General features: G+C 47.6%; 1 protein-coding gene across 1 annotated transcript in view; it reads right to left on the reverse strand.

Annotated features, from left to right (window-relative positions):
• SFI1 (SFI1 centrin binding protein) overlaps nt 1-12,320 on the reverse strand; it is an 88,741-nt gene that overhangs the window by 24,533 nt on the left and 51,888 nt on the right. The window contains 6 exon segments of the mRNA XM_070386707.1: nt 650-716; nt 1,880-1,977; nt 4,005-4,097; nt 5,940-6,010; nt 7,771-7,932; nt 10,106-10,262. Coding sequence (XP_070242808.1) covers nt 650-716; nt 1,880-1,977; nt 4,005-4,097; nt 5,940-6,010; nt 7,771-7,932; nt 10,106-10,262 — 648 coding nt within the window.

Consider the following 12,320-nt stretch of genomic DNA (forward strand, 5'->3'; position numbering starts at 1 on the left):
CAAGCAAAGAGCTGAGCAGCCCATGTCCTACTGCGAGGCCCTGCAGACATCACCAATTGAACACACACTCCCCTGAGCCTGATGTGGCCTGGAAACCCACCTTTCTCAGTTCAGCGATCAGCCATCATTAGAGGCCCTCCAGGGCTGAACTACAAGCCCCGTGAGAGTAGGAACCCTCTGTGCTTTGTATCATAGCTGCATTCTCAGGGCCTGGCTTGGTCTCAGGCATAGCAGCTGTTCGGTAAGCCTTTCTCCACCTGCCTCCTCCCACCACCGCGGGCACCTGTGTCTCACGTGGTTTAGCTCTGGGATATGGGACTCAGGCTCTCCACCTTCCCCGGCATCTCCCGAAGGTCCCACGGGATGAAGGGCTGGCTGAGGACAGTCAAGATGTGAACAGAATGGCTTATACGCTCATCGCCTTCATAGAGCAGCTGTGCTGTCAAAGCACATGGAGGCAGGGATGGGAGTCATGCAGACCTTGACACTCCTGGAGGGCCCTGGGGCAGAACCTTGAGCTTTTTAGCGCCCTTGCCTCCAAACCAGAACACCAGGCCTCCTGACACAGGCCTTCCCTAAGAATCTCTCCAACACCAGCAGATCCAAGAACGTGCGCCAGCCAAGCCCGCTGAGCTGAGGAACTCTGTACCTGCTGGGATCGCCTCTTCTGGGTGGACTGTGACCACAGCTGGAAACACTTGCGAAGCAATGTTATTCTGAAACGAAACACAACACAAGGGAGTCACCCTCCCACTTCCAGGCTTCTAAACTTTTGTTTTGACTTTAAGGAAGGTGAATCTGGGTGCAGGTACTTCGGATTTCTGACATGAAATCCACCAACCCCTGATTTTGGACTGTGGCCCGATCCCCAAAATTTAACAGCTTTCTTGTAAACCAAACTGGACCACCAAGGACAGTGGACTTGGAATTAGGTAACATGTATGAAATCCCCCCAGTATGCTGAGCTTTCTGGTTTTATGGCCAAACTCTGGGGTCTTTTAGGACCATGTTGGTCTGTGACATGCCTTCACATAATACCAAGATTGAGAACCACACTCAGCTTTGTAAAACAGGACTTATAATAGTAATATACCCTGGCAGCTCCGATATGAGTCGGCTAAATACTGGGATTCTCACTGACTCATTAAAAAGTGCTCCAAAATTGGACCCATAGCTATGCAAATTAAGTTATACTCTTGGGGGAGGGTTTATTGAACATGTCTTGCAGCAAGAAAGTGAATAAAAAGTAATAAAAAAATTTTTTAGAAAAGGGGATTCCCTGGCAATCCAGTGGTTAGGGTTCCACACTCACTGCTGAGGACCCTGGTTCAATCCCTGGTGGGGGAATTAAAAATCCCACAAGCCACGAGGGGCAGTCAAAAAAAAATAAAAAGTGAACAGCGGTTCCCTCTGAAAAATAAGACTAAGCCGTTGAAGGAAGGCGTCCAGGCAGTCGTTACTTTTTACTTTCTATTTCTTTTCTATACATTCTGAGTTTTCCCTGTGGACATGTGATGCTTTTATTTACTTAATCTAACTGAATGTTTAACTGAGGACATGCTTCACAACCTCCAAGACCAAGCCACAAACACCCGCCTGCCTGGGACGTCTCTGTAACACTAACGACGCCCGAATCCCAAGACAGAACGTCACCGACGCCTGAGGCCTGAGGCGCTGCTGGCCGAGCACCGGCACAAGCGCTCCGCATCCCACCTCCCACCTCATCGACCGAACGGAAGAGGCAGGCGCAGGAACCACGGGTCCATGGCAGGGCCTTTCCGAATCTGCACAGTAACGTGGGGAAGGGCGAGTGATGACTCCTAGAGACCAGCAAGCAAGTCACAGCGGGCCCTGGGGAGCCTGCAGGCCACGTCCCTACCTGCGGTGGTCCCAGGCAGCACGCAGGAAGGGCAGCTGCTCTCTTTCCTCCCTCTGCTCGAGCCGCGACTGCCAGAGGTTCCAGACCCTGTGAAGCAGCTGAAGTGAAACAAGAAGGAAATGGAAGTGCATTAATGCAAAACAATCTCTCCTGACCCATTAGGTAGCGAATCTGTAACTCCAGAAGATGCAGGAATTACCTCAATTTGGAACACCCGACATGTAACAGACTTGAAAAATAATTATGGCCAAACTATATGGAACTATTCTGGGCCAACATAAAAAACAAACTGCTGAATCTATCAGATCTGTGGAAATAAAAATGAAGAAGCTGTTCCTAATCGGGGCCTCATGGAGGCCAACACCATTTTAGAAATTAAAATTGATCTTATTACATATTACTACTTATGAATCTTTTGTGACCCCATGGACTGCAGCCCACCATGCTCCTCTGTCCATGGGACTTCCCAGGGAAGAATACTGGAGTGGGTTGCCATTTCTTACTCCAGGAGATCTTCCCAACGCAGGGACTGAACCTGGATCTCTTGCATCTCCTGCACTGGCAGGTAGATTCTTTACCCTGGTGAAGGAAGCTCACTGTCTACCAAGTAGTCTTGCCAAAAAACATTTAACTTCAATCTAGTCAAGCCCTTAGATCTAATTTCCAGTTCACAAGAGCTACATAGGAAAAAGGGAAATCAAATGACATCAAAAGTAAACAGAAAAATGGAGAATAGGAAGACTGTACAAAAAACTGGTCTTCCTTTTCAAAAAGCCAATGTCATTAAAAACACATATATATATTACGCTAAGTGAAATGATACCGTCACAAAAGGGCAAAGTTCTATAAATATGAGGTACCTGGAACAGTCAAATTCACAGAGACAGGAAGGAGAGTGGTGGTTGCCAGAGGCTGGGGGAGGTGGAGGAGACTGGGATTTACTGTTTTGGTTCTGCAAGATGAAAGGATTCTGGAGATGGGTGATGTACACAGTGATGTTAATGTTCTTAATGCCACTGAACTGTACACTTAGTGGTTAAGATGAAGTTTTGTGTGTTTTACCACAATTAAAAAATAAACATGTTAAACAAAAGAAATGGGGGTGGGGAAGCTTATTGATTTACTAGAGTCTTAAGAGACATACCCCAATGTAGTAAGTCATAAATTTTTAATTGAATCCTGGCTTGTAAAAAACAACTATAAACACATTTGGGTCTGGGGCAACTGAATTTGAATATGGAAATTTCAACATGTGCTCGGTATTGGTTAATACTGGGCTCCTCAGGTGGCACTAGTGGTAAAGAATCCTGCCGATGCAAGAGATACAGGTTCAGTGGGGAAGATCCCCTGGAGTAGAAATGGCAACCCACTCCAGTATTCTTGCCTGGAAAATCCCATGGACAGAGGAGCCTGGCAGGCTACAGTCCAAGGGGTTGCAAAGAGTTGGACATGACTGCGTGAGCACACACTGGTTAGTATTAGAGCATTACTATTCGTTTTGTTAGGAATGATAATGATATTGTGGTTATAGAGCAAAATGTCCTCATTTGGGGGCAATGCATACTCAAACGTTTAGATGTAAAGTGTCAAAACATCTGTAATTTACTTTGAAATGACTCAGGAAAAAAAAGCAATTGTTAACAACTGTTGAACTTAAATGGTAAACTGAGGTTTATTATACTATTTTTTATATTTTTTCTGTACATTTGAACACTTTCACAATTAGAAAACCCCCTTCTATGCCCAGAAGCACAACTGACAAATGAAGGTAGAATGCTGGTTACCCTCAGGAAAATTAACCACTGAAGACGACAGACACACGGTGCAAACGGTACCAAAGTCCCTGGAACGCACGACTTAAGACTATACTCCCCAGGTCAAGGCTGAATCCACAGTGCTTGACCTCTGATTCAATCACCAATTTTTTTTCTTAAGCAAACAGATAAAAAACGGCATTATATAAGAGAAAAAAGTTTCTCTATCCTGTGGTATGGATCACTGAAGAATATGGACCTGAAGGTTTTGGAGTCTCAAGATCTGAACAAACCTCTAAGCACAAAGGTTAAAAAAAAGAGAGAAAGAAGGGCCATCAGAAGAAATGCCTTGGTACAGAAGAGGGCCTCACCATGACATCATGCTGTTGGTGAGCAAGATTCCTTCTTATCCGTTGGAGACGGGCGTGGGTCACGTTGTCTTTCAGGGCTTTAAAGCAAAGATGCTGTGAAAAGAACAGACACAGTCAACAGTGTGCCTGTAACAGTAAGCTCGACACCGGAGAAGGTGGTGAGAAGCTCAGCCATGGCTGTTCACAGATGCTCCCGGGTCCCAGACAGTGTTTCTCTGCTTTGAGATTCAACTGGGAGTCTGATGCAAGCCAGCCCACACAGTAGGCACTTAATAAACACTCCCTGTTGCCCACAGGTACTGCACACACAAAAGTAAATCACCCTCACCCCTGACCAGGAGAAGTCCCTGTGACCCACACAGAAACACCAGACAAAGGTCAAAATATCACCACTGCCTCTCAGAGAAGAGACAGACTTTCAGATTATGGTGGGTTTATTTTTTTTTACCATGTGGGGTCAACGTGTATATTTGGTTCAGTTGCTAAGTCATGTTCGACTCTTTGTGACCCCATGACTGCAGCACACCAGGCTTCCCTGCCCTTCACTATCTCCCCCAGTTTGTTCAAACTCATGTCCACTGAGTCACTGATGCCATCCAACCATCTCATCCTCTGTCACCCACTTCTCCTCCTGCCTTCAATCTTTCTCAGTATCAGGGTCTTTTCCAATGAGTCAGTTCTTCGCATCATGTGGCTAAAGTATTCGAGCTTCAGCATTAGTCCTTCCAATGAATACTGAGGGTTGATTTCCTTTAGGATAGACTGGTTTGATCTCCCTGCAGTCCAAGGAACTCTCAAGAGTCTTCTCTAGCACCACGGTTCGAAAGCATCAATTCTTCGGTGCTCAGCCTTCTTTATGGTCCAACTGTCATATCTGTACATGACTACTGGAAAAACCAGAGGTTTGACTAGATGGACCTTTGTTGGCAAATTGATGTCTCTATTTTTTAATATGCTATCTCGGATTGTCAGCTTTTCTTAATACGTTATCTCTTTTCTTTAATACATTATCTCGATTGAAGATTTTTTTTAAAGGAGTAAGTGACTTTTAATTTCATGGCTGCAGTCACCAGCCACAGCGATTTTGGAACTCCCCCAAATAAAGTCTGTCACTGTTTCCATTGTTTCCCCATCTATTTGCCATGAAGTGATGGGATCAGATGCCACGATATTCGTTTTTTGAATGTTGAGTTTTAAGCCAGCTTTTTCACCCTCTTCTCTCACCTTCATCAGAAGGCTCTTTAGTTACTCTTTGCTTTCTGTCATCAGGGTGGTATCACCTGTATATCTGCAGTTGTTGCTATTCCTCTTGGCAATCCTGTATATTTACACAACCGCAAATGCAGTTTTGCAGAGTAGAACAGAAGGAAAAGAAGTAATCTTTGGTGACTGAGGTCGGGGGACAGGGGCAAGACATGCTGGCCTGGCTCCAGCTCCGTCCAAAATGCTTCACGGGTGACTAAGCAGAGCCCATGCTCCACAGGCTTGCTTCAGTTTTCTGAGACAGAGAAGAAGCACCTAGGGGTTTTCACAGAGTGATCTGTGGGCCCCCAGAGGCTCCTGACAGTGTCTGGAGGCCACCTCGTGCGGTGAGGGTGGGGGAGAGCAGCCGGCAAAATGGACACTATTCTAAGACCTGGCTTCATCCACGCACCTCAACTTGGATTCATTTGCAAGACTAGGCCTCCACCATTTAAAGAGGGGGCCTGAAGTGCTGATACCCCAGGACTAGATCGCTTCTAAGGCTCCTCTGCAGCTCCCAACCCTTCTGACCCCACACCATCGCCATCTCTGATCCAAAATTAAAATCAGGACATGACAATGAAGGGGGCTTCCATGACAAATGGCAACCACACAACCAGATGCACTTAAAGAGCATGACGAGGGTCGGGCCCCCCAAGGAGGGATGCCCGAGCACAGCCACGGCGCCCTTACCAGCAGGCCTCGCCTGTAGTGTTCTCCTGCCGCCTTCCACCGCTCAGCTTCCTCTGCGCACAGCAGCATGTCTGCCCGAGTCAAGGCTTCTCGTCTCGACAAGGCCCCACCCCAGCTTGGTGCGACCCCAGTGACCCGTCCCAAGGGTCCCGGCTGCAGGTGACGACAGGTGAGCCAGGAGGGCTGGTGTCTACCTCATCTCGCCTGATGACCCAGGGAAGAGAGGATTGAGGGGAACCACGATGTGAGTTATTTATCTGCCTTTCTCCCCCTGTGATGCCTACTTCATGAGGGGCAAAAATAGTCGAGATAAACTGCTACCAGTCAGAGTAAACATTTAAAAATCTCAGCAGAACCTGAGACTCCCGCACTCTCTGTTTTGGCAGCACAATCCGGTCAGATGTCTGAGCTTAAACCCTTGGAGTTATTTTCAGTCCTTTTCTCCTCCTACCCCTCCATCTCTCAGCTGCCAAGTCCATCTGCTCCCCTCCTTGTCTCTGCGTTCTGTCCCCACCCCCAGCACTGGGCCGTGCACCAGACTGGGTCCCCTGTGCCAGCTTCACTCCCACCATCGAGCCTCATCCTTCCCAAAGTACAGATCTGCTGCATCGCTTCTCAAAAACCTGCAGGGGATCCTCAGAGTCCCGGGATGAAGCCCAGATTCCTGACCACCCACACAAGGGCCCCACGAGCCAGGCCCCAGCCTGTATCTGCCTGCCCCTAACACCCCACAACGCAATGCAGACCCTGGTCACCACCCCTGGTGCCCTTTCTCATCCACACCTGCGTAAATGCCACTCCTTACACCCGAACCGCCTCTCCCGATTCCTGTCGGGAGAAGGTGTCAGCCCGCAAGGCTTAAATTCAGCTCAAACATCAATTACCTCCTCGGCTAGGTCTCCACAGCAGCTCTAGCAGGACTTAATACAAACCTTTATGATAGTACTTATCAGGCCACATTTACACAGACTGGTTTTCATGTCTATTTTCCCCCAGTTGACAATGAGCTACTGTTAAGTTTCTAGGTTTCCCTGTATTCAAGAACTTGGGCAGGGGTTTAAAACAAGAGTTCAGTGAACAAATGAAAACGTGAGTGAATATCCAGGGCAGTCCAAACCCCAAACCCGGGCACAGACTGTGGCAGGGGGAGGGATTAAGAAAGTGCACTGGAGTCAGAAGCCTGGCTCTGCCAATGAGACTGAAAATCACTTAGCACCCCCGACTCTGCTTCCTCATCTGTGAGATGGAGATGGCGACACCCACTCCACCGGGTTGCTATGAGGATTAAGGAGATAATCACAATGTCTGCACATAGCAGCAGCTCAAGGAACGGAAGCTGGGATCGTAACAACATGGCCGCCAAGGACAGAAGGCTTTCTGAAACAGAAGTGAACTGAAGCAAGTTTCTGAAGCAGAAACGGCATGGCTGTTTCCACCATCTAATGGGCAGGAAGAGAAGGATGAAATGGTAACATCTAATGGGCAGGAAGAGAAGGGTGAAATAGTAACAAAATCAGGGCAGTGGGAATGCTTCTGAGAGGGAGGAAAGGGAATAGTCAGGGAGGAGAGGACTGCGGTGTGTGCGATGTTCTACTGAGTTGTGCTCATTTTACTATTATTCTTTAAACTACAAATGTTTGTTATAGGCACTCTTTTGTATGAGTATTCCCAGAATGGAACAAAAATTTTTTTTTAACAAGCCGACCAGAGTTCAGGACTGTCCGAAATTGCTGGGTAACTGTTTCCCATGTCTCCTGACTGTCTTACAGGCTGCCGGGCTCTCCCCGTCTTGGCTGGGCCGGAGGACAGGCCTGAGGAATGCAAAGGATACAGTGTTCCCAGTGCGTCAGGGCCCTCCGCAGCAGCGTCCTCCTGGCCAGGCCCTCCACCCGCGCGCAGTGGGCATGCAGGCTCTCCCTCCGCGCCCAGGCCTGCCGCCAGGCAGAGAAGTGCGTCTGGAGCAGGGTGGCGCACTGGACTCGCTCGGCCATCTCTGCAACAGAGAAAGGAGCTTCAGTGCTTCCCCGTCAAGGCTGGGCCACAAGCTGGAGGCATCTCTAGGATGGGCTGAAACCCACCACTGGCACACAGCTGGGATTTAAGGCTGCTGCTCCACAGAGAACGTTGGAAAAAAGGGTTTTGAATAGGGGAGGGTTACTATGGATTCCTTAGCTACAGTTCTGCTCTCCGCAGAAAGAGAAAAGGATTCTGTCGAAGGACTGAAGCTCCTGGTTAGTGACCGAGGATAGCTGTTTCTAAAGAAAACCCCATTTTACTCCTGCCTCTTTACCAGCATTTTGGGACTTCAGGAACGAGTCAGTGACACACGACTCGGTCGACACGCTGGCAGAGGCTTCTGTGAGCCATCAGCCAGGCTGATACAGGCCGCCAGCTCCATCTCCTTTTAAGACTAATTAGCTAATGGCCTGATGAGCTTAAAGCCAGAGAGGGGAAGGGCACTGGTCCTGGGATGAGAATGCCTTAGGTGGAGGCATGTATTAGTCTGCAACTCATCATTAAGTAGCTTCATGCCTTCATTGAACTTCCAGGCTTGGGCATCCAGACAGTGGGTCCCTCATCACTATTTTCAAGTGGGCACATCAGCTCTCCCAAGAGACAGTGCTGGTAGGCTAGGAATCCTGCAGGGAGGCCTGGGGAAAGCAGGGGAGCCTAACCCTGCGGCCAGGACTTCTGTGTGGGCTCGAGAAACTGAAGGACAAAAAGTACTGGCCTTCATGACCAATTTGTCGTTACTTCTGACCTACTGTGGGAAAACTAAACCTTCAGGATAGTGCTCAGAAAACGCAACATCATAAATCATGCATCTGCATAACTAGGGACAAACAACCCAAATATCTGTTTTCTCTTTCTTTTTTTGGCCACACCACACAGCTTATGGGATTTTAGTTCCCCAATCAAGGATCAAGTCCTCGCCCTCAGCAGTGACAGCATGGAGTCCTAACACTGGACTGCCACAGATTCCCCCAAATATCTATTAATAGAAGAATGACTAAGTATATTAAGGTAAGCGCCCCGTGTAAAACAGTCATAAAAAAAAAAAAATTTATGGGATTTCCCTGGAGGTCCAGTGGTTCCGACTTCGTCTTCTGGATAGTTAGAAGTCTGGGATGGATATATACACACCACTGCGTTTTAAGTGGATAATCAACAAGGACCTACTGTATAACACAAGGAACTCTGCTCAATGTTACATGGCAGCCTGGATGGGAGGCGAGTTTGGGTGAGAATGGATATATGTGTATGTATGGCTGAGTTCCCATCTGAAACTATCATAATGTTGTTCATTAGGCTATACCCCATAATAAAATAAAAAGTTAAAAAAAAAAAAACAGACTTCACCTTTCCAAATCAGGGGATGTAGGTTCAATCCCTGGTCAGGAAACTAAGATCTCACATGCCTCATGGCCAAAAAAAACAAAACATAAAACAGAAGCGATACCATAACAAATTCAACCACTTTAAAAATGGTACACACACACACACACAAAATCTTATAAAAAGTAACTTAAAGACACAGGAAAGCATCGATTAGTTATATGGAAAAAAGCAAGATACAAAACTGTGTATCATACTAATCATAATAATTGCAGCGCTCATAGCGTAATTAAAATCCTACTGAATTAAATACATTGAATAGGAGCCCCTTCTGGAGAACGCCGGTCCCTTGAGGGGAAGAGGACACAAAACGCCACTTTAAAAACAAGTCAGACACAACAAATAGTGTACGAAGCCACCTATGCGTGGGATCTAAAAACACAACAGACTAGCGAATCCAGAAAAAAAAGAAGCAGACTCAGCTGTGTGGAGAACAAACTAATGGTTGCCAGCGGGGAGGGGGCTTGTTATGGGATTATACAAAATCACGTGTGCGCAACTTCTGAAAACTGTAAAGCTCTATAGGATGTAAAGAATCTTTCATTCAATAAAAAACAATAATAAAGTAAAAAAAATTGAATAAAATATTGAAAAAAAAAAAACACAGAAGGAAATAACTTAAACGTGAATTCAGGATGCTTTATTGTCCTCCTCAATCTTTTCTTTCAAAATCTGTGCTGTAACTGTTACTACCCCCCGTAAATTCATGGCCACCCCTGGCGGCAGTGGGCATGGCGACCCTCCCTCTACCCCTGGCGCCCGGGACTCACGGTTCCGCAGCCTCTTCTCTCTACGCAGCTGCAGGTACTCAAGCCAGGCCCTGAGGGCTCTCCACTGCTGCCGACGCTGAAGGTGTGTCAGTGCGGAGACCGTCTTCCATCTCTCCCTCTGGACAAAGAGGAGCTGCTCCTGCCACCGTGACCAAGCCTGGAAACCAGAGAAAAGACAACCATTAAGGGAGGCAGGAAACCAGAGGTGAAATACAGGTAAGGGAAAAGAGAAACCCACACACTGGAGAGGGTGAAGTCAGAAAACGAGGAAGTGGCGATTCCAAAGCAGGATCATAAGTGATGGGGATGTGGGGTGAGAGGATCTTTGAGAAGGGCATTCTGGGACTTCCCTGGAGGTCCGGGGGTAAAGAATCCACCTGCCAATGCGGGAGACACAGTTCGACCCCTGGCTGGGGAAGATTCCACACGCCTCAGGGAAACTAAGCCTGTGCACCACAAACACTGAACCTGTGCTCTCGAGCCCCGGAGCCCCAAGGACTGAAGGCTGTGTGCTGCAACTCCAGAGGCCCACAGGCCCGAGAGCCCAGCCTCCGCAACAAGAGAAGTCACCCAACTGAGTCCACGTGCTGTAACTGGGGAGTGGCCCCTGCTCAGCGCAACCAAAGAAAGCCCTTCTTTCCTGGATTAAGAGGGGGAAAAAAAGAAGAGGAATAATAAGCTGGGACAATCCAAGGGGTGGTATAATTAATTCAGATCTGGGACAGGTGAGGCTCTGTCTTTTCTTCCAAAGGGGGAGGAAGCCTACGGTTGAGGCCCTTTCTCAGCACGTGAGTCCCCAGGACATGGACCTACAGAAACCGAGGGTCTGCGGACGGATTCCCTTAAGATTATCCATCTAGGGTACCCTTGGGAAGGTCTTCATGCACACCCAGCAATACACCTGCCCTACTCTGAAGGAAACTGTCATAGATGACTTGATACCTTCTTTTATACCTTCATACCTCTGTAAACCTGTGACACCCCTTCTCCCTTCCTTCCTCTCATCTGAATACCATTTTTTCTATTTCACCAAGAAAATAAAAGCAATCAAAAGACAATTTTCTCAAGCTCCCACACATCCCCCAGGGGCTCTGCCTTCTCTCCACACTCCCAACAAAGGTCACCCCTACCCTGCCCATCTTCTCTCACCTTCTCAAGTTTATCACTCTGGCAATTACCCCCATTCCCTTCCTGTGTCATCAGCTTTCACTCTCTGCTAGATTTTTAAAATCAGCATTCAAACGTGCTGTTATTTCTCCCTTTGGGGATGTGACAACCAAAAGCAACAGGTGACCTCTGATTGGGCCCTGGATCTGACACTAAAAAGAGCAACAATATACAGCTGCAATACAAACTGTAGTCTCGATATTATCAGATCAACATTACACAGTGAGGATGTGGTTACATAAGAAAACGTTCTTGTTTTAGGAGATATAAGCTGAAGTATTCAGGGTGGGGGCTTCCCTGATAGCTCAGTTGGTAAAGAATTCACCTGCAATGCAGGAGACCCTGGTTCTATTCATGGGTCAGGAAGATCCTCTGGAGAAGGGATAGGCTACCCACTCCAGTATTCTGGCCTACAGAATTCCATAAACTGTATGAGTCCATGGGGTCACAAAGACTTGGACACGACTGAGTGACTTTCACTTTCACTCAGGCTTAAACTTGATGTCTGCAACTTTAAAGCGACTCAGAAAATACAAGAAATACACCGATACACTTGAGAAAGCAAACGTGGGAAGATGCTAAGGATGGGTTAACCTGGTGAAGAGAAGCCAGTATCCAGCTTTTCTGTGATCTGGTACTTGTCAAAATTAAAAAGTTGAGGGAAAAAACTGCAGCCTAGTGTGACACGAGACTTCACTCTTGGCCCAGTAATTAAGAATCTGCCTGCCAGTGCAGGGGACAAAGGTTTGATCCCTGGTTCAGGAAGCTACCACAAGCCTCGGGGAACTAAGCCCGTTCCTGGGCCCGCATGCCTAGGGCTCATGCTCTGCAACAAGAGAAGCCACCACAGCGGGAAGCCCGTGCACAGCAACGAGGGAGCTCGGGTGCAGCAAGGAAGACTTGTCCATAAATAAATAAAGTTTTAAAAGACTATGGTCACACAAGTACTTCCAGAAGCGAATAGATCAGTGATCCTCAAACCAACCACCAAACACCCCTCTCTAGACCACTCGGCCACCCACCAACACCCAAGTGCTCTCCTTTCCTT

This window comes from Bos mutus, chromosome 17 (assembly GCF_027580195.1).
Source record: "Bos mutus isolate GX-2022 chromosome 17, NWIPB_WYAK_1.1, whole genome shotgun sequence".
Lineage (NCBI taxonomy): Eukaryota > Metazoa > Chordata > Mammalia > Artiodactyla > Bovidae > Bos > Bos mutus.